This window comes from Amphiprion ocellaris, chromosome 18, assembly GCF_022539595.1.
Source record: "Amphiprion ocellaris isolate individual 3 ecotype Okinawa chromosome 18, ASM2253959v1, whole genome shotgun sequence".
NCBI classification, from domain to species: domain Eukaryota; kingdom Metazoa; phylum Chordata; class Actinopteri; family Pomacentridae; genus Amphiprion; species Amphiprion ocellaris.
In genome coordinates, this window is record NC_072783.1 from 3,911,051 (window position 1) to 3,933,259 (window position 22,209).

General features: G+C 40.0%; 2 protein-coding genes across 4 annotated transcripts in view; one reads left to right on the forward strand and one right to left on the reverse strand.

The window, feature by feature from the left end:
• The window catches only part of skap1 (src kinase associated phosphoprotein 1), a 31,672-nt gene extending 23,315 nt beyond the window's left edge, over nt 1–8,357 (forward strand). For both annotated transcript variants that reach the window (XM_023298632.3, XM_055004612.1), the window contains exons 14-15: nt 7,667–7,769; nt 8,115–8,357. In XM_023298632.3, the coding sequence (XP_023154400.1) occupies nt 7,667–7,759 (93 nt within the window). In that variant the 3' untranslated portion in view covers nt 7,760–7,769; nt 8,115–8,357. The remainder of the gene's footprint in view (nt 1–7,666; nt 7,770–8,114) is intronic.
• A 525-nt stretch (nt 8,358–8,882) lies between these two features.
• snx11 (sorting nexin 11) lies at nt 8,883–20,553 on the reverse strand. 2 transcript variants are annotated; one of them, XM_023298629.3, is made up of 7 exons: nt 20,373–20,553; nt 19,113–19,147; nt 18,707–18,793; nt 16,415–16,515; nt 14,139–14,234; nt 13,826–14,050; nt 8,883–12,202 (listed from the first exon to the last, which is right to left on the reverse strand). In XM_023298629.3, exons 2-7 carry the CDS (start codon nt 19,134–19,136, stop codon nt 10,987–10,989), a joined length of 1,749 nt encoding a protein of 582 aa, XP_023154397.2. In that variant the 5' UTR covers nt 19,137–19,147; nt 20,373–20,553; the 3' UTR covers nt 8,883–10,986. The 2 variants fall into 2 exon arrangements, with proteins under 2 accessions (XP_023154397.2, XP_023154396.2); XM_023298628.3 differs by having other exon boundaries at nt 19,113–19,152.
• Nucleotides 20,554–22,209: the final 1,656 nt, after the last annotated feature.

Here is a 22,209-nt window from a genome sequence, read left to right on the forward strand (position 1 = left end):
TTAGCGAGCGCCTGTATCTCGATGCAGCAGAGAAGCACCAACAGTGGCATTGTCTATTCCGGGGCCACTAGGGTGAAGTGCCATTCGGGCGCTGCGTAATGGTGCTGTTGTTCATTATAGAGCCTCTATCACAGGGGTTAATTGAGTAGGCAGCCATGCGAAGCTCTTCCTTTCTGTTTGACATAAACTGCAGGTGAAGCCATCCTGCATCTCAGCTCTTTTCTCTCGATCTATTTCCTCGTGTTTTATGACCATCTTGTCGTTACATGCAGAGTATCTACCAGTGAAAAGACACCCTACTGGAAATCAATGGCTTGTAATTTGGGCACTTTTACTCTGCTGCGTACAGGGACTTGTTCCCGGACTGTTGCTATTGGTCGGTTTCAAATTGAATCATCATGTTCTGTGTTTCGGCTAAATTATCTGAAGAGCAGAGGCAGGAAGAAAGAAGCTTTTTTTGTTAGTAATTACGTTTTAGAGATTGGGAAATTATGTATTCAACCCTAAAATTTCATGCATTTTTAATTAGCAGTTGAAGACATTTAATTGTAATTATTTCTTTATTCTTTTCATTTTGAGCAGTTTTCAAAGAGAAGCACAATGTTTTCATTTTTGTGGTAAAATTAAAGAAGTCAAAGTTTGAGGATTGATAGATAAACATGGAGGAATATGAGCCTCTTGTTTATAACAACAGATAAAGCACAGGTGAAATATGCTCTTCACAGAAGATGGACTTTTAATTGCGGTTCTCGTGGCAGTGCCAGATTAATGAGATGCCAGCCTTCTCTGTCTGTGTGTGCTGGTTGATAGGGGAAAATGTCAAAACAGCCATGTCCATTTTTCACGTAACGATGACAAAGGCACCGTACTTGGGGAAACAAAGGGGACCTGGCTCCGTGCTGCAGATCCACCTCAGACAGCCTCAGACCGGCTCGGCGTATTACTTTTCGCTGTATAGATCAGGTTACTGCTTCACTGAAGACCTTAAAAGCAAACCAAGTCCAGGTTGGAAGAAAGAGTTGGTTGTTGTATCTCACAATCTTAATGACATAGATTACTCTTGTTTTGTCAAGCTGTACGCTAAAGTCATAACACAGTGACAGACTACAAGAGAGCATTCTAACTATCTTCTAATGGATTTAAAGCCGGGGTCTGGTTGTAAATTATTGAGAGGCGATCTCCTGACGGCCTACGAATGTTTTGGTTTTCTGTGACGACACGGCCCCACTCGTGTCCCATTTTGCGTCCTAATAGAATTGCATTTCCCTCATGAATAGCATTATTTGGATTATAGCCTGTTATCAGCTATTTGTTTTAATGAGCCCTTGGGGAGGGATTCCCTATGTCTTCTGTATGTACACGCAGGCCCCGGCGGCGTTCAGTTTTACGGGGGATTCCTGAGAACCCTGACCTCGATGAGTGAAATACGGGCCCTTGGCTAGAACTCAAGTCTGTCGCTTAACTGGGGACCCAGACACATGAAATGGCCGTAATAAAACCAGGGCCCATAAATTCTCTTAGAGGGTGGGAGGCCTGGTCGTCTGTGCTGTTATGTCAACACTGACCATAATTACAAGGTAATAAGGACACGCTCTAAGTGCTAAATCAATGGTGCTAACAAACTGTTATTTTTAAAGCTAGGATGTGATTGACTGCTGAAGTGCAGAATGGGATAGCCACAGGCGTGGTGTCATATGGCTGTGAACTGAGGAGAACATGCCAATTGTATAAAAGGCCCTCATCCATCATTATTGATCTCTCACTTACTGTAAAGTGGGGGCATTTTTACTGTATTTGTGTTTTTTTTCTTTCCCCTCGTGTGTTGCTGTGTGTGTGTGTGCGTGTGTATTTGTGTATCACTGACAAAGTAAATAAATTAGGAACCTCACAACTCATATGAATCCCATTAGTTCAAGAGAATTAATCTCGTAGTGAGCCTCTGCCGCCGGTTTCAGCGATGCCTAACTTGCTTTCCACAGAGCTCGATGGCGATGCTCAGCCCGCTGATACATGAGGTAGAAACACACCGTCAAATCCATCTTGTGATTTTTGCTCTGGCATTTCATTTCTGAGAGCTTGCATTTTTCTAATGCACATTATGGGTTTACACTGACATTTTAGTGTGTGATGACAAATAGTGGTGAGCTGAGTTTTTTGCAATATCACACTCTCAGATTTTTTAACTTGATGTAAAATTGTTGAGACGTTTCCGACACGTTTCCGCTGCATCAAGATCAGCTCGGGGATATTTGTAATAGGATTTAGAACGTGTTGTTGCAGTATCAGATTAATTTATCGCAGCAGCTAAAAGCTATTGTTCCACTTTTCCCTGACATGTGTAATACCTGTGTACTCTGTCGGCCATGTCCCACACTGAGCCATAAGGTTGTCCTGCATTCTTGCCCTCTAATTTATGTGTCCAGAATCAAAAGACATGGGCTCTACAGGTCAGCTGTCACATTCCTGTATTCCCACAGGCACTCATGGAGAACGGCGGGATGGAGTGGGAAGAGATTTATGGCACAAACCCATCCAGGGTCCTTAAAACTCTGGCAAGCGCCGCTGCCATCTCTCCCTCTTTCTCCCCATCGCCCTGCTCACCTCTCTTCCTCCATCCGCCGTCCAACCAAAACCCAGAGAGAGGGCTGCGAGCCAGCCAATCCGCTGCAGCTCCCAAAGCAAAGCATCACCTCACATTTGGCCAAAGTGTTCAGCTGCAGCTGCTTATTGGAGACAATGAGAACGTGGACACCACTGACACCTTGTGGCGGTTTCCAGCTCATAACTGGGGCGTTTTTTTTTTAACATGACAACTTAAACCAACATTGAGAACTGATTTACAACCTTATTGATTTATGTGTTGTGATTTATAGTTCTCAAAAAATTCAAGCTGCGACATGTAAAAAACTGAAATTCTAGAAATTGTGAATAATTCGTATTTAAAGTGCTGCTTATATCCTGTTCCTGCTACCTAGGACAAACTTTCTTCAGGCTTTTTCTCTGTTTTACACGCCGGTTTGGCCTGCTGCCCACAGGTCATGGTGACTGAATGCAGCTGAAGAAAAGGAAAAGTGGGCAAACAATCAGATGGGAAAAGTCAAGCAAGAGAGACAAAGAGGAGGGGGATCCCTTTATTCTTTTGTGCGAACCCTGTGCCCCTCTCTTTCTCCTTTTCTCTGTCACACACCCATTTAAAGACCCCTAGCTGCTATTGTGGCCATAGACACCAAGACGCTATAGACAGGCAAGACATCCTATTTACCACCCAAAGTAGCAGGGGGTGAGTCTGGGGTTTGGGGTCATGCAGGAGGCAGCGGTCATCCCCCGGTCAACTACAGTAGGTCATTATTCAGCCCAAGCCAATAGCCCAGAACCACGTCCGAGCATCCCACCCCCAATCCATTCTGCTTAATTATTATAAATGAGGGGCGGCGTAAACAGCCATCATTACAGACACTCAGTGGCATACACAAATCCACTTTAAATTGCTATTAAGTTAAGGAGCTATCTGTAATCCCAGGCGTGCATTAGAAAGGAGCGAGTAGGTTTTCTTTTTATTAAATCTCATCGTCCCTGAGATATTTTCAAACGTTCTCATGCTCTGTCATGTTTCCAATTTGAAGCCAATTCACTGATTTAATTAAAAGCCCACTTGGAAAAAAATGGACACTAAGTAGCCATTTCGATCTCTTGTTATGCAGAAGTATTTTAAGACGGATTTCAACAAGATTGTTTTGGCTCAAAATCCTCATAATTTAGAAATCTATAAAGTTTTTAGGGACCATCGCAGAGCAGTAAGGAGTCTGGTACAGACTGGTGGAGCTGTGCATGTTTCTTTATCAGGCTGAGCTGCAGAGAGCTGCAGTGCATCTAATGAGTCTATGTAGAGGAGAAACGCCAGAATAAAAACAGAGAGGATGCGAGCTACAGGAGATATGGGAAGAGAGGAACGGGAGGAAAAGAGGGGAAGGGGGAGTTGGAAATGGGGGAGGGAGGGGAGAGATTGTAACACCCAGGCGGCGGGTTCAGCGGCAGGGCAATGAGAGACTTCCTGCGCTCCATCACGCCCAAGGCCTGCCTAAGTCAGCTGGTGGCCGAGGAAAGATGCCTCATGTGTCAGGCTTATTAGCACTCCCCCTAGTTTGTATGCATTTGGGATTGTGTGCAAGTGTGTGCGTTTCATCTGGGATGTGTGCGAGGTGAGATGAGAAAGGGGAAATAGGAAAAAGGAAGAGGACACGGAGTCAGAATCTGTGCAAGGATTTCACTCCCAAAACGGTGCATTTTCAGAGACGTGTGTTTTGTTTTCGTTGCACGGTGGCGGCGTCACCTGCCTCGCCCATTGTCTTTCACCGCATCCAGCCAGCCAACCTCGACTCACCTTCTCCCCGCTTCAGGCTCGGGTAGCTGTCAATCTGTCCTCCGGTCGGGAACATGAGCGATGGGCCTATCAGAATGCCACCATTAGCCAGCCCCCTGAGTGGTAAATAAACGATCGCGCCGGTACACTGCAGGTGTTGTCATGGCAACCCACTCGCAGTGCCGGCCCCGCCCACACCCATTCCCCGCTCTCTCGGCGGAGGAGTCACCGGGAGGTCAACGAGTCAACGCGCCGCAGCCGCCACGACACGGCGCTGTTCGGCTCCCCCTCCTTATTCTCCCTTCATAGAGTCAGTCGGATCTGCAGCCAGGTTGCAGCAAAAACACCAGCTCTGATATGTGTCATCTTTCCCGCTGTATCGCGCTACGTCTTCACAGAAAATCTCCCAGAAGTCAGAGCATCTTCCACGTTAGATTAACTCAACAACTTCCAATCAGTGTACAGATACAGAATCGCACCTAGAAGACTAAAAAAAAGAAGAAAACAAACAGAAGGGAAGGGGGGCGTTGAGGAGTTAGCATAGTTTTTGTCATTTGGATAATTTACTCTCCACGCCTTTTGGAATGTCCCTATTACAGCAGGTGTACTCTGGATGAACCCATTTCAAGTATGAGGAAGATGGACTCTGCACGCCTGACAGACTTCCACCGCCATTGGCACCCAGTCTGTGATGTAGCAGTTGTATTAAAATGGCGGCGCTGATAATCCAAAAGACCTTTCTGAGGGAGAATTTGAGACCGACTGCACAGATGGGCCACGGAGATAAATAAAACTCTCTGTCACTACGGTTGGTGGAATAGTGCTGCGACGCCCCCAAGGGAGAGAAAAACTGTTTCGCTCCCTCTCTCCGATGCCTCCCCCCCGTCCGTCTGTCTCCCCTCTCCTCCTCCTCCGTTCATGTTCCCTCGAATGGGAACCAGAGCCAGCTTTCCGCAACCGGGCTTTTCCCCTCCACAGTCTTATGGGGAGCATAAAAAGACCATTTTGGACTTAACTTTCCCCTTCGTTATGAGCTCAGACACACAGCGAATTGTCGGCTTGTCAGAGAGCCAAGCACACTGCAACATCGCGGGCAGAGCTGTCAGTGGGGTTCGTGGGGGAGAACGATGAGGCCTGGGTGGACAATCTGCTTATTGTGGGTACCTGTTTGTGCTGTAGGAACACTTGAGTCTTGTGGTTTATCGCTGCCGAAGCGATTCATTCATCCTTGCTGTCCAAACACCGCTCATTAGCCGCAGGCCTCATCCCTCTGGCTGCAGAGAGGTGTCAGGTCAGGATGATCGGCTAAACCTTTGACGTTTCATCATGTCATTGTATGTTTTTACAACTCGAACCCACAGAATCACATTTTTACGTGTCTGCTCGCACATATGTAACATAGGAACGTTTCGTCTTCTCCTCAGTGCAGATGAACTGTTCAAACAGCCATTTTCAGGAGAGATGAGCGTCCACGGCTCTCTGCTCCATCAGGGCGGGAAGAGGACGGCCGGCTGGTGCCTCCTCCGCTGGGCTTTAACGTCCCTCTGGTCTTCGGCCAAATATTGATCCAGTCCAGATGTAGTTAGAGCCCGACTGTTGGGATCAGATGATCAGGTGGAGCTTGATGTAACTCTTTAAACGTCTGAAACAGTACGAATGAAGGGTTCTGTTGTTTCAGTCTTACGTGAGAGGACTGAAATAGTTTAAAAACGAAAAAAAACATCTGGAAATGTGTGCAGCAGAGTTTTTAGATTTGAAAAAATGGCACAAACTCATCGAGAAAGGATATTTTCACTTATAAAAATGTATTTGTTATCAGGCTGAGTTACCAATTATGTGTGTATTAATATTTTACATGAATTTGAGTTTTATTCTTTCATTACTATTAATTTAGAGCTTATGAATTATTAAAAATATTATCAGGATTGCAATATGACTGAATGAAGCAGCCAAATAACAAGAAGGAACTGCAGTTTTTTTTAGTAAAGGTGAAACGTGTCAAAACAAACCATTAAATAAAGCATTGTGGTGCTACAATAGCCTAAAAATCCATATTCCATAGATGTAAGGAAACATGAATGTTCAAAACACTGCAGCAAAAATCACGTTAGTTTTTATATTTCTTTCTGTGGAGAACAAATGAAAAAAATTACAATTTGCACTAAAATCTCATTGCTATAGCTGTCAAAAATAATCACAATATGATCTTTTTTTCACATTGTTTAGCCCTGGATTCATTTTTATACTTCTAACAAGTGCAACAAAAATAAAAAATAGTAACTTATTTAACCAACAGTAATGGAACATGACATCAGGCCTTTATTTATAAGAATAACTTTTATTTTTCAGGCCAGATTTTAGCCTCAAGCAACAGCACTTAGTTTTTTCTAACTTTTATTTTCAAGTTTTCTTCCAGACTTTATTTTTTAAATCAAGAACCAAATATGTGATTTCTTATTTGCATAAAGATGAGTCAGACAGTAATAAACACCTTAATTTTATTTTTATTAACTAATTAAATCAATTATGTTCTCAGCAGCTATTGTTCAGTGTTAAAAATGTTCAATTTAAAAGAAAAGGCTTCATCAAAAGTTACAAAAAAAAAAAAGATTTCCCCAAATTGCGTATTTGGTTTTGCAGCCTGTCAAAAAAAAAAAACCTAAAGGTATTTATTTTATGCAGAAAATTGTGTCAGCAAAAGATTCTTCACTTTTTTGAGGCCTTTTTCTGGGTCGACAGGATTTAATATTATTAATATTACCCAGTGTTTCTGCATACAAACACATGAAAAAGTCTGATGCTGTGTTTTCTTTTTTTTTTTTTTAATCACAGCACAGACATGAAATCTGGCTATAATTAGTCTGGGGAAACAGGCCAGCTGTGGTTATGGCTTTTGTGCAGTTAAAAAAAGCTGTTTTATTTTAGACGCTCACTGTCTCGATAGCCTTGTTTACTGTTTGGCTCATTTTTGAATGAAAGCCCTGGAGGCTAATGCTCCAAAATGTCTATTAGAATATTGCACATGGCTGCTCGTGGACAGGATCCGGGTCTCTCCTTTTGCTGGAGTCGAGTGTGAGCAGTGCACCTGATAGTTCCAGTATTTTAGTGTCCAATAAAGAAGGACTGGGGCCACATGCAATTGCAGCTCAAATCATTCGAAGGGTTGTTCTTGTGTTAATAATGCGGGATAAACGGTGCTCTCAAATCAAATAAAAATGTGAGATTGGTGCTTGATCCCTGCTTGGTTTGCTTGTTCCCGGACCCCTCGGAGACTTACTGTTCTTTATTTGTTCATTTTGGGTCCAGGAGTACAACATTCACGGCTGGTGGGTCGGCGAGCTGAACGGCACCGTCGGTATCGTCCCCAAGGACTTCCTGCACCCTGCCTACATCCTCTGAGCTGCGTCAGGTACCGAGGCACTCTCTTATCATCAGCATTATGGAACATTACTGTGGCCTAATACACAGAAACGGTCCCCCTGGTGCTCATCCAGATTGCCACTGAGGTATGTTCAGTTGTTGACCTGCCGTTTATGGCATCTGCTGGCCGGAAGAAGAACTGCATAAATGCAATCTGAGCACTGCAACGGCCAGCGGCTCAGAATGTATAAATGCAACAAAAGCACGATTACGGCGTCAGTTGTCCTGTTTAAGAAAATGATTCCCTAATACTGTACTGATAGGCACGGCTTTAAATGAACGCTGAATTATTAATGCACGTTCCTCTGATGGTGTTTTTTATTTTCTTCTACAGCCGCCGCTGCTGACACGTCCAGCCGCGAATTTCACACACGGATCTGTCAGATAATCTTTTGTAATTTACCTCTTAAAAGGCGGTAAATTTGTATCATGTAAATGTTGTCCCTGTACACTATAAAGACCTGCTATATATTGATGTGCAAACTAGAGCTGAAATAACGAGCCAATTAATCTGTTGTCAGAAAATTAATCAGAAGGAATTTTGATCGTTCATAAATTATACCTATATTTACACCTTTTCATGTCTTTTTTTTTTCATTTTGTGTTGTATGTCACTGTTTTGCGCTGGTGAAACTTTCAAAGAGCATTTTCTGACATTTTATAGACTAAACAGTTCATGTATTATTCAGAAAAAATCTGATAGATGCATCAATAATGAAAATAACCATTAGCTGCACCCTTAGTTGAAAATGATTAGGAATTGTGGGCCGATGCATTTATTAATCCACTGGCTAAAATTAGCAACATGCAGATTTTTAGTGACTTATAAATTATTTCCTCTTAAAGCAGAAGTTCTTTCATCACTTGCTGATTTCCAATACGTAGAATATTTCAAACTATTATTCCAAAAACACATCAGCTTATATTTTAAAAAGATGTTCTGAAGAAACCAAACATTACCTGCTTGTGTCTGTTTTTTCAGTTGTAATTAGGTGTTTTTAATTATTAAACTCATTGTTCATTTTCTGTCACTAGGTGGCAGGATTGCTCCAATATCTGTTTGGTGAGAGGCGTACAACAAAGACCAGTCACACAGGACACATTACGGAAGAAAACCTATTTATTTGAAATAAAATAAGGTTATAATTTGCATATTTACATGGATGCATCACTCAGGATGTCAGCGTTACCTTTGTAGATCCATGTTTTAAAAGAGAGGTCTCATTTGAAAGGGAGATTTTCGCTTTAAAACATTCCTTTTAAAAAAGAAAACGTTTTAAAAGAAACAAAAAAATACCTGCAGTCATTTACAGTGTAGAAAGAAAACAAAACCCAGTACGTTACAAACCACCTGCTGCAGTAGATCTGACATTACACACACTAAAACAAAATATGTGTAATTTTGACATTTAAACACCACAATAAAAAGCCTGGGTCCCTTTTGAAAATTAATTAGAAGCACAAACAGCAGTAGTGTGGAAACAACATTTGCAGCCATATTACACACGTGTTGTACCAGCTGGACTTAAGGCTCACAGATCCGGGAAAAAGTAAACAAATAATGCTCATCTTAATTAACTTAAGTTAGTTAGAAAAGAGGCAGCGCTGTGTGATTCATCCCTTTTTTCATCAGGGAGGTCAAATCCAGTAAAACAGCTGCACATATTACAACAGTACACGTCAGAATCAAGGTCACGAGCCTGAAATGTCTATTGCGCAGGGGTTCCCGAGTGATTTAACCACTCCAAACCACCCTGCTGTTGTTCAAACCCCTCTGATTTGTTCACAAGTATAACGCTGCTGTGTGTGCAAAGACGTCACCTATATGTCCACTTGGCTTCAATCTAAATATCTAAGTCCATCTATGATAGTTCTCATCTCCAGTCAAAGCTATAGATCCTGTAGTGGCGACTTTCACCTGTGATTCATTAAATGCTGCAACACAAACAGGCACAGACAAGTGAGACGCGTCTTTTGTAACAGGATTATTGAGCAGCAACTCTACACCAGCTGTTTCTTTAACTTTTAACAACATTCAGACACAGTTTTTGACTAATCATGATTTACATAAGTGAGGATGTGAAAACTGGAATAGCTGTGCGCAGTCCCCAGTGATTTTAAAGATAGGTTCACTTTTACGAGTCCGTTTTGAAAGAAATGCACCTGAATGTACAGTGAAACAGTTTTCGATTGCTTTAATTGTTCCTTCCGTCTGCGCTGGTCAATTTAGAGTAATTTTGTCTGAAGTAGACAAATCAAGTGGAGTCGTCATCTGTCTTTTCACTGCAGCTCAACAAGGAAATACTGACTTTTTAAAGGGAGTTAAACTGGTACTAAACAGTAAGTTCTGAAAATACCCACATGATTTGTCTACTGAAGAATGTCAATTTCCTAATTTTCTTTTTTTAAAAAAATCGCATCAGGAAAGTATTGCTTGATGACCAGTAGGGCTCCAACTAATTTGTCTGTTATTTTATAAATTTAATGTCATAATGAACCAGAAAATATTCAATTTTAGGAAGCTGGAATCTCAGAATTCTGACTTTTTTTTCTTAAAAATGACTCAGACCAGTTAATTAAATATCAAAATAGTTGGAGATTAATAGAAGATAACTAATGGATTAATTGTTTCAACCCTGACAACCATGGAGTCCTGTGTTAATATAGACTGTAAATAAATGTGAACTTACCCTTTAATTTTAGTGTATATTCCAGTCATAATTTGTCTGTCAAGTGTTTGGCTTTTAGAATAATCTCACATAATAAAATGAGCCAAACATGTTTGTTTTACTTCATCTTTAGCTCACAAAACTGGAATATCAGCTAAATCAAGCTTCTGTGAATGTGAGCGCCCTCTGCTGTTCACAAAAAGTAACTCAAGTCAGTCAGAGGATATGAACCAGTGCCCGATATTTATGTTATTATGTACCTGAGTGCAAATTAAAATATAGCTTTTAAAATTAGCTGTATATTTAAAATGTTATTCCAACAACATGACTGACAGTGTGAGGTTTAGATGTAAATACGGTGCTTTTAAAATATAGTTTGCCACTAACAGACCGGCTCAACCACTTTGTGTATATAGCGAGCAGAGTTTACATGACCTCCAGTTTGTACCTTGTCTGTGTGATTGAATGCGTCTTTGGCAGAAGACGACTCTCACGCTTCACTGTTGCAGCAGCCCTCATCAGACTCATGGGGTTTAACTAACGCACCTCCACCTCCTGATTCTCCTCCGAGGCGTCCAGAGACAGCGAGGACAGGGCTTCCTGCTCTGTAAACTTGCTATCCGCTAATTCAGGCACACAGCTGGTCTCTAAGATGCTTATGTCACTGTTTTCAGCCAAATCTCCGTCAGTTACAGTCGAGTTAACGTCCAGAGATTTAGTCAGGCTGCCGATGTTGGCCACGTATTGCAGGTTATCGTCCTCCTGCTCTGGAACGTCCTCTTTTTCCTCAGGACATCCGTTCATCTGGAGGTCTAAAATGTTCCTGCTGGAGGCCTCCACAGCTGACCAGTGAGCAACATCCTCAGGAGACGCTTTCATGAAGCCGTTAGCAGCCTGGATCGAGTACTTGGTGTCTTCGTGGATACTTTCCTCATCGCTGACTTTCACAATGCTCTCGTTGGAGGATGGCAGCGAATCCTCGTCGCTCTCGTCTTTGGTCCCGACCAAATCCAGCTCCTGCTTATCTCCCGTTAGGTGCATTTCTGGAAGGTTGTCACCATCACGCCTCACCTCTGGTACATCATTCACACTGTGGGCGCCGTCATGGTTTTCGGGCTGAAGTGGCATCTCCTTGTTGTTTCCTGATTCTTCATTTGTTTTGTTGTCTGACAGTATTTGTCCGTCTGAGTCAACATCTGCAACGTGACCCTCATTAACCTCAGAGATTACATGATTTTCTAAAACCTGATTCTCAGTGCAGGCGTCCTCCAGAACTTCCTCCTCCTGAGAGCTGCTTTCTGCAACTTGTTCCTCAGAGTTATTGTCCTTTAAATCTAAAATCACTACAGAGTTTGCATATTTTTCAGGCTCATTATTGTCACTTTCTCTATTTTTATTTTCTTGGATGTCGGGATGCTCCTCCACCTCCACCCCACAGTGAAATCCAGACCCCATGGGGGAATGTACCTCCACCGGTGTCTGGATCTGGCAGCTCCTCTGCTGGGTCTGTTCTGCAGAGCTGGGACTCTCCCCTAGATAAAAAGTCGCCTCTGTTGGTTGACAGTCCTCGACGACGGCCTCCAGATGGTTGCTCTTCTGAGAGATCCTTATCGTGGAGTTCTCCTTGTGCAGTATTTCAGCTGAGTCCTGCTCACAGAGTTCTGTTAAACCTTCCAGAGGGTCGGAGTCTCCACAGGACAGAAGCTGAGGGCTGAAGGTCTCAGTTTGTATAGAAGGTTGATGAGGAGCTGGGCTGTGGAGCGGAAAAGAGAAAAACATGTGCGTTAACTTGAGTACATTGATTTAACCCTAGTGTTGTCCTGCAGGTCAAACTGACCCGTTTTAAAGTTTGAAAATGTGGAAAAAAAAAAAAAAAATTCAGTGTGAAACTTCTGACATCTGCATTTTCAACATTTTTGGGAAATTTTTGAACACTTTTGGTGGAAAAAATTTTTTAAAAAATGTTTCTTAACACTGACCAAAAAAAGATTTTTTTGATGAATGTTCTTAAAGAAAATATTAGAAGTTTTACTGATATATATATATATATATATATATGTAATCATTTTTAGGATTTTTTTTGGGAAGATTTTTACTTACTTTTTGAAAATATTTACACAAATTTTCTTGCCAATTTTGGGGGATTTTTTAAAATAATACTTTTAAGGGAAAATTTTAAGGAATTATTGGAATTTTCTTCCTGAAGTTTTTGCAAATTTTCAGAAATTTGGGGGATTTTTTTTTCTGAATTTTTAGATTTTTTTCAGACAAGGAAACAATTTTTTGATGCCTGTAAATTAAGACAAGAGGAGGGTTAAAAAAGCTGTCTCACTGACTGGTCAGACATTACAAACTCAAGCTGTGCATCCAAACCTTGTTTCTCTCAGCTTAAACATGATATACATTTAATAAAGAGTTGATACAAGAAGAGGAATAAGAGGATGTTAGCTATTAATAATTGCTATGAACAAACCGCAAAGGCTGCAATTTAGCATCTAAGTCATGCAGCACATCTGCATCTGTCGTGTCAATGATTTTACATGTTCACGCCGTCCTCTTTGTGTGAGTCACATTGTTGATGATATTTCATGTTTCAATGCTCCATCGTGTTAAATCTGATAAATAGTAAAAAAAAAAAAAAAAAAAAAAAATAACTCTCTTTGCAATATCTGCCAGAAAAACAGCATTTAGCTGTTTTCCTCAAATCATTCGGCTCTAATTTTGACAACTTTAAAGTCACTAAAGGGGAAAGACGTGTAAGTTTTAGGGAAATTTGCTTATTGACTGTTGTTTGTTAGATTAGAAAATTTATCTCACACGTCTATGTATTAGATGTGATGTTGTAGCATCTGGTTAGCTTAGCATAGCTCAAAGACTGCAAATGGGGCAAACTATCTACAAAGTCCACAAAAAAAATCACTTCTGAAGATGAATAATTCACATGATACATCTTGTCTATTTAAATCTTATAAAACAGTAGTGCACAAACAACTAGTTGCAGGTTTAACAAGGATTATGGGTAATGCTGTTTATTAGCAGAGCTGGTGGACAGTTAGCCAACCAGCTGCTAACTGTATAAATCTTTTCATCTAACTCTCAGCTAGAAGTGACTTTCCCAAAATATCAAACTGTTCAATCAAGTTAAGTTTAAAATACAAAATTGTTTTTATTTAAATACTTTTTCAAAAAGTGCCTAAATAAGTGTCTTGGCATTAAGCTGAGTGTTAATTATAAGCTGCAATTCATTAACTAATGGTTCAGAATATAAAAGCATTGGATAGATATATAATGCATGAATAACCCTTTGTATCTGTGATACAAAGTGTTATTTCTCCATCATTAGCTCTGTGTGAGTAGTTTGGATCCTTCCTCGTACCTTTCCATGGACTCATAGGAAACAGTCAAACTGGGCTCCTTGATGGAATCGTCCTCCTGAGCCTGAGCCAGCCCCCGATTGGACGAGGCATAGGTGAGGATGGCGTCCGTCACGGAGTAGGGAGTGTGTCCCTGAACGCAGTCCTGGATGTGGCCGACCGGCAGCTGGGTCTGCAGGAAGAGGTGGAGCTGGCTGTCCGAGAGGCATACCGTCGTGTGCACCACTCTGCCCCGACAAAGGTACAAAACACGTTAAATAAAAGTTGGAACTCTACAGCAGATCAGATGTTTTGTTTAGAGGAACAGGAACTGACTTGTCCAAGAAGACCTGGAGTCCTTTCCTCCTCCTCTCCAGAAAGTCCTCATTGCTGAAGGAGAAGAGGGATTTTCCTGGAAGGTCTGGGACTGGTCTACAAGGATGAAAACAGGCACATTTATATTATAAACACAACTCTGACATATTATCACTTCATGAAGCTGATAGTTGTTTATGCATTCATCCAGCAGACTTTGGAGCAACATTATCATCTATTTAGTGTCATTTTCTGGCCACCTGATGGATCTGAACCCAGCATACAGTCTCATTTTTTGCTTTCTTCTGGTAAATATCTGCCTCTTTAGCTGCTAAATGCTCCACTGTTTCCTCAAACTAGTCTCTAACTGTCTGTGTGGTGCCGAGCAGGTGGCGTACAGTTTAGCTTTTTAAATTAGAGTGATTTTAAACTATAAAGCTGCCGGCTATAAAAACCAAAATGAGCAGAAAGATGTTAAAATACATCACTGAGCTAAGTGGAACTGCAGAGTTGGTGATGATAGTTTATACAGAACTATTCCAGAATGAAGCAGCTGCAGTTCTGGTGTCCCTCCGCTTCGTTTTCAAATTGATTATAAGATTTTACTAATCACTATTCATGGCCTGACCTCTTCATACATTTCCAGACAGCCTCCGAATCCTCTGGCAGGTCTTCACTTACTGTTCCCAACTCCGGATCAATAACAGAGAGGGACAGGCCTTCTCAGTCATCCTGACAGAGGACGTGAGGCTCGCACATTCTGTACACACAATGTTTAATCGATTTAAAAACGGACTTTTATCGATGTGCTTTCGTGTGATGTCGTCATTTAGCACTCACTGCCTACTGATCTGCTTGTCTTGTCCTTTCTTTGAGCACGTTTTAATCATGTTCAGATATAAAAAATGTGCACGTACTGTTGCGTTTTGTTCACAAATGTGCAGTCGTAGTCGTATAATAGGACAAAATAATAGACAAGTTATCATTGTTATGTCTGACATCCTGTTAGATTTGGTATTAAGGCTGCATGACTATGGCAAAAGTGATAATAGTGAGTACTTTGCTCAATACTGATTCCAATTATTTATCAGATTATTCATTAATTTGAGGGACAAAATATTCCTCTTGCATTTTTATCATCAGCTTCAGAATAAGACTTAAAATAAAGTTCCTTCTCACCAGAATTTTTCTGAATTTCTACCCAGAACATCTCACTTGCTGAACATCTGCTCCACAATAGACACTAAAATTTACTGATGTTCCCTAAACGCCTCACATAATGGAAGTTAAAACTGTAGTTTCACTTTACAAAAATCCAAAGTTATCGACTAATTGTCTATTTTTTAACCCTCCTATTCCCTTCAAATTTACTAACATCTTTTATCCCTGGGCTCAGATTGACTCCAGCAATTTAAACCTCCAGAAAATGATTCTAATTAAAATTGTTCCCCAAGTTTACAGTGTCAGGTACTTTATATCCGCTTGTTGACTCCCTAAGTAGCCCTTTCAGTAAAACAACCCCCCACCCGCTCCCCTCATACATCCAGAACACCAGCAATCTGCAGATCACAATAAAATCTCACTGACTGACCTAAAATTGGAGAGAGATCTCTTTTTGGTCTTTTAATGGCTTTATATTATTTCAAAGTATATATTTGTGTTCTCTATAACATTTGGAATGAAAAACAATTTCTGATATCAAGAATAGTAACATGTATTACGTTCAAGGTCAACTTGACCCCAGGAAAAAGGGCACTAGAGCGTTTTGAAGATTATACCAGAAGCAAAGACTTACGTAAAAGCTAGTTAGCTGTTCGATGTGCACAGAGAAGACTCTAGACTCCACACTGAGTTACTGCAGTGCATTCAAAAGTTACATTATAATCCAACCCAAGTGATTTTACCTACATGGACTGTTTTCTATCAGTGGAGCAAAATAAATGTCAACGTGTGTTTAATTGTAGGCGATCAAAACTCTCCTTATTATTGATTTTATATGATACACTTAACAGATTTTAGTCTTGTGCTGGATTATGTGTATGCATATACAGTTAAATTTCATTAGTGTTATGTCATTATGAGTGAATGTATTGATTCAAAAGTTACAGAAAGCTACAGATGAATTTATGCTGGAGTGTTTTTACATCTTGACTCAGCTGAGAGGTGAAGTGTGGCTCTCAGACATGCTGGTATGTTAAACTGCCTCCGGCCCACATTGTTGGTCTGGGACGACCCGACACTGGAATGCTCACTACTATCGCCTCAGCAAAGAGCAAACACAGAAACGGTCGACTTACACCAAACCTGCATTCTTCTGCAGCTTCTTTCTGAGCCAGACAAACTCGCTGTAGCGCCGCCGCACACAGGATGTCTTGGCTGTGAAGGCTTTACTGTTGGTCTGAGAAGGAAGGAGGCGGAAAAAAAGGTGTTACTTTCAGCAAAACTGAAACACAGAGCAACAGTCTGAGGTGATGTAAGATCGCATTAAAACAGAAGGCAGGTGATGTTTTATGCGTTTTTCTTGAAGTGATCGATAAATCCAATCAGCTGATCTGACTCAAATGTACTGTCGGCGTATCAAAGCCTGATTTATTTTATTTCTGGGAGCCAGAAATTCTCACAAGTGCACCAAATGTAATTCATCACGCTGCAGAAAACCGTTCCAAACAAATGCATTATTTACTCCCAACGTCTGGCTGTTTAGGAGAAAACTCTGAACCATTTTTTATGAAGTACAACTAAATATAGTGACTTGTTAATTAGGATGTACATTTTCATGCTTGAGGCTTAAAGTGACAAACAGCAGGGAGGTCAGTGAAGTAAAAAACAACAGCGTCTTCATCCTTTAATGTGACAGCTCAGTACAATGAAGCCGGGGACTCCTGCTGTGAGTGGAATGACTCGTGTTCCAGCTGTTCAAACCGTTGCTGGGCTCATGGCAGGACTGAACTGTTATCACATGTCAGATTTGTTCCAGTAACGTGTGACACAGTCCAGTGATGTCTGCAAAACAAGCTCCCCTCTGACAGCCTGTAATCGATTAAAACTGGAGCTGTGTTCTTTCTTACGGGCACCAAAAAATATTGTTTCCTTGTCTGAAAAAAATGCAAAAATTCAGCAAAAAAGCTCCCCAGATTTCTGAAAATTTGCAAAACCTTCAGGAAGAAAATTCCAATAATTCCTTAAAAGTTTTATTTTTTTTAAAAAAATCCCCCAAATTTGGCAAGAAAATTCTTGTAAATATTTTCAAAAAATGAGTAAAAATCTTCCCAAAAAAATCCTAAAAATATCTAAAGTGATTCCATATATATCAGTAAAACTTCTAATATTTTCTTTGAGAACATTCACAAAAAAATCAACCAAAATCCAGTGAAATTTGCTGGATTTTGGTGAGTGACTGGATTTTGAGTTTCGTGAATGTTCTTAAGAAACATTTGTAACATTTCTTTTTTTCCACCAAAAAATGTTCAAAGATTTCCCAAAAATGTTGACATCAGAAGTTTCATTGTGAAAATATATTTTTTTTCCATATTTTCAAATGGGTCAATTTTGACCCGCAGGACGACACGAGGGTTAAAGTCACGTCTTTAATGCAGATGAACGAATTGCAGTTGAGGTGAAAAGTTCTGAGGAGCATCGTTTTTTTCATCTCTGTTTAATCAGACATAAATTTAGAGCTACAGTGACCCTAGAAGCATTGTTTGGGTAATTTTTAAGCAGAAGTTTTGAACATTTTCTGCACATTTCATGCTTAAAAAGGCTGGATTTTAATTTTTGACATCTGAAAATGTTGCTTTGAACAACAATAAGACAAAAATCAGCAATAAAAACTACGAGTTGCAGCTTTATGTGTTCTTTGTTTAAAATATTCTACACAAGTGCTTCAGTGTACGATGAAATAGCTCAATCTAGGGCACTTTGTGTACAAAAGGAGGAAATAAAAGCAGTGATAAATGTTTTTCTAGAGGGTGTTTGTGAAGCTAAAATAACTACCGACTGGCCGACCAAACGCCACTGGGGGTTTTCACACCTCACCTATGCAATCAGCAGCAAACAAACTGACATGAGATCATGCCAAGTCACATGGTTTTAGTCAATTTCATGAGTCACCGCCCACTCAACACATCCGTCTGGGCACGGAGCCTCAACGCTGACACAGCATTCCTCAACGCCGGCCACCGCCTCGACAACAACGTCAGCTCCTGTCCGAACAGTGTGTAAGGAATCCGTCTGCTCTGTGCTCGTCGGACAAGTAGAAACTGAAGCTCCAAAGTGCATGTTTGTAGACCGGTGGAAAACCACGAGTAATTCTCATCGGGCAAGAAAATGTTTTTAAGCATCATCAAGTGTCTTGTTTCAGAATTTTCTACATGAAGCACTTTTCACAGGCTGTTTAGGATGCATTTTTAGGATTTTAACAAGTCTGCCATATATTTGAAACTCATTTTTGGGAGAAATTATTTCAGTAAATGGTGGAAAAACGCCCCATGTAGTCTCCCTGAACCCAAAGAGCTGTCTTCAAATGTCATTATTTTGTCAAAACTTTAAAATATTACCCCTCAGCACTTCAGACTTGTGTTAATACTCACATGTAGGAATATCTTATAATCTACATATGAATTCCAGGAGCCTTCGTTCTGAATGCGGGGATCTTGGACCCGCACCGCAACAAACTCCTAAAGGACAGAAAACAAACACACCGTTTCACAAGACACGAAACAAAACCACTAGACGCTCGCATGTTTGCATTTTGCTGTATCGTGGCAAAACCCAGCAGATTGAGATCTAGATTGCTGTGCAGGCACGACACATGCTTCTTCTGCAAAAACAAAGTTCCTCAAATGAGTTTCAACGCATCAATGAGCGGTATCGTTCTATGGCATACAAGTGGGAGTTTACTTAATGGGTGTCTGATGCGTCCCGGTAGATATTTCACCAAAGAAATGTTTCACAATTGTGGATTAATGTTTAATGAGAGAGTGGGATGCTACTCACATCTTCTACGTGATTCCGGATCATCCTACCGAGTGCTGCACTGCAAAGGAAGGAGAAATCAATGAGTGAATGTTCCAGTGAACCGCATCAGGAGCTGTAGCATGTTGGGTACATTTTCTATAGTGTTGTCATGAGCTGATGAATCACCCTGAAAAAAGAGAAACCGGTCAGCTCCACTAAACTTAGTCACTTTTGCTGCTATTAGGACTTTTTCTTTAAAAATAGTAACCAGCCATCACCGCCTCTAGACTCATGGTTGTTTACCGCTTGAAAAATTCCCTTTAAGCAGATTATTTGTCACTTACAGTAGATTTAGATTCCTTTAACCAATATTAGTCATACATCATCAGCCTAGAGTGGTAAGGACTGGGACCAGTTTGGCCTTAAACTAACAAAGAATTACTTTAATTACTGGCTGACTTTTCCATTTATGGTTAATTACAATATGTCATGTCATTGTGTGACCAAGTGCCACCCCAAAAAACAAACATATTCCATTGAATATAATGTAATTAAATAGAGAAATCGGCACCAGAGAAGCTGGAACTAAATAGTTATGAGTTTTCTTTTAAAAAAAAAAAAACAAAAAAAAAAACAATCTGCACTTATTTCACTAAAAAAAATTCACACAAAAAGCAGCCCATGTGACATAGAGAAACTAATTTTACCACTTTCTACTACTACTACGAACTGTCCCAGGCATTTCCCCATGATGGGATGTTTTTAGTGGCTGATGATGATTATCTATTTCCCCTCACAGAGGAGAATTGAATTAAGATTAAAGGATATTATGAGGACAACGTGAGAATAAAGAGATGCCTGTTAATAAGTAATGACTGTTAAAGGGCAAAGTGGAGAAAACACCCTGAGTTGACATTTACATTGTACAGACATTCACTTTATAATGTTAGAAAATAAAGAAATTAACATTTAGAACTAACTTTTACCACTGATTTCCACTGTTACTGGTACTTTTAACACTATTTCTCCACCAAATCGGGCTAAATAATGCAGCTATGATTATTGAAATTAAGCTTTAGGGTCGATGTCCTCTTAAATTAGTTTAATTAGTGTAAATTAGCGACTCTCCCAATGTTGTACAGAGAAACAAACAGAAATACCCATTAAATAAAGAACCCATAACTGATAAATCATGAGCTGTTGCTATTGACTAACGCCGAACTACTTTCTTCGGGTTTCTGTTTGTCTGGCCTGAATAACAAGCTAGCTGCAGGCTAACTCCGGCCGACCGTCACTTACTTTCATGAGGTCTGTGTGGGCTGCTGCGGTGATGTCCCGCCGGCTGCTGTCGCCGTTTTCCTGCCCGTCGATATTTCTAAAACACCAGAGAACAAAACCCTCAAACACAGAGGCTTGCTTTCACGGACAGCTGCTATCTCCATTTCGCAAGTCACAAGCGCCCCCGTCGTAGCGTCACATCCTAACGTGGTTGCGTCACCGGGCGTGCTCAGAGTGACGTCAGAAAAAGGGGAGTGGCGTTGAGAATTACAATGAACCTCAGAATTATTATTTTATTTATTCATTTATCGATTTGTTTATTTATGAGTTTGTCTGGAAATTATACCAAAAAATTTTAAAAAATAAATAAAAATGAAAAGAAAAGAAAAACTTTCTTTTCAGAGAAAAAAATCGAATAATATGGTCAGAATACAAGATACAACTTTACTAATAAAGAAGGGAATTCTTGTGCCAGTCACTGCTGCAAAAAAATAAATAAATAAAATACTGCTTAGCATAAGAAATGCTGCACCTAAAAGTAGAGAGTAATGAGATATAATATATAATAAGATAATACTTAATATAAGATGTACATGTGTCCCTTCAAAATAAATAAACAATAAAATGTATCTACATTTATAACTATTAGAATTTACTTATTAAAAACTACATTACACATAACATTAAGGGAATAAGGGAAATAATTTCAAAATTACATGAATAAAGAACAGAAGTACAAAAATTGAAATAAAAACAAGGTTCATAATAAATAAATTGAGGTGTCATTTTGTTGAACAGTTCTAGATTTATAGGATGTATGCAGAGCATACACCCAGCTCAGTATTTGAGATTTGATAAATTTTATTTATATTTTCTAACTCCAGTTCTAAATTAATCAGTTTAATCTCCGAAATTAATAATACTGTAGGGACTTCACCTTAATATTTAAATTGGTTGCATTGTTCTCCATAATTGACAATACTGTAGGGTCTTTGCCATGATATTCAAATTAGCTTTGTTAATCTTTATAATGAAGATAAGACAATCCTTTATCTCTCCCCACACCTGGGGGAATTTACATTGTTACAACAGCAGCATTTTTACAGCATCAATAAACATATGTATAATAATAATAATAATAATAATAATAATATGTGCAAGGATGAATGAATAAATACATTATTAATACACTGTAGACAACAGTAATGTAAAGTGACTTTTAAAATAAATGTAAAAGTGCAAAGATGCATCAGTACAAAAATCGTTCTGAAAATTTTATTATGGTTTAAGATGATGATGTAAGTCCTGTTTATGTTAACATCAGCCAGTGATGCTGATGTTGTAAAGTCTTGCAGCAGATGGAATGAAGGACTTGTGATTGGGTGGATGTCTCAGTTTGCTGCTGAAGGAGCTGCTTAAAGCCCCCATGGTCACATGCAGGGGGTGAGAGGGATTGTCCATGATGGATGTGAGCTTTGCCAACATCCTCCACTCATCCACCTCCTGTATGGAGTCCAGGGAACAGTCCAGGACAGAACCAGCCCTCCTGACCAGTCTGTTCAGTCTCTAAATGATAATGATAATGTTACGATTAATGATAATGCAGTGTATTTGCCCTAATGTTTAAATTAGCTATGTAATTGTTCATAATTAATAATACTGTAGAGTCTTTGTCTTAGTATTCAGACTAGTTATATTATTCTCCATAATTATTAATACCTACAACATTAATAATTATCTCACCCTTAATACTTACTATTGTCATGTAAAGTTGTATTTTATACCATTTTTGGAGGGTCTTAGACCTTAGTATTTAGGATACTCAGGTAAATTCATTAATAAAACTACAGGGTCTTAA

Bases quoted from the DNA above. Each gene is read 5' to 3' on its own strand.
- snx11 (XM_023298629.3), bottom strand. From the start codon at position 19,136: ATGATCCGGAATCACGTAGAAGAT. The intron at 14,051-14,138 runs GTCAGTTCCTGT...TTGTCGGGGCAG, and splicing joins CTCCAGGTCTTCTTGGACAA to AGTGGTGCACACGACGGTAT. The intron at 12,203-13,825 runs GTACGAGGAAGG...TCCGCTCCACAG, and splicing joins TCCTATGAGTCCATGGAAAG to CCCAGCTCCTCATCAACCTT.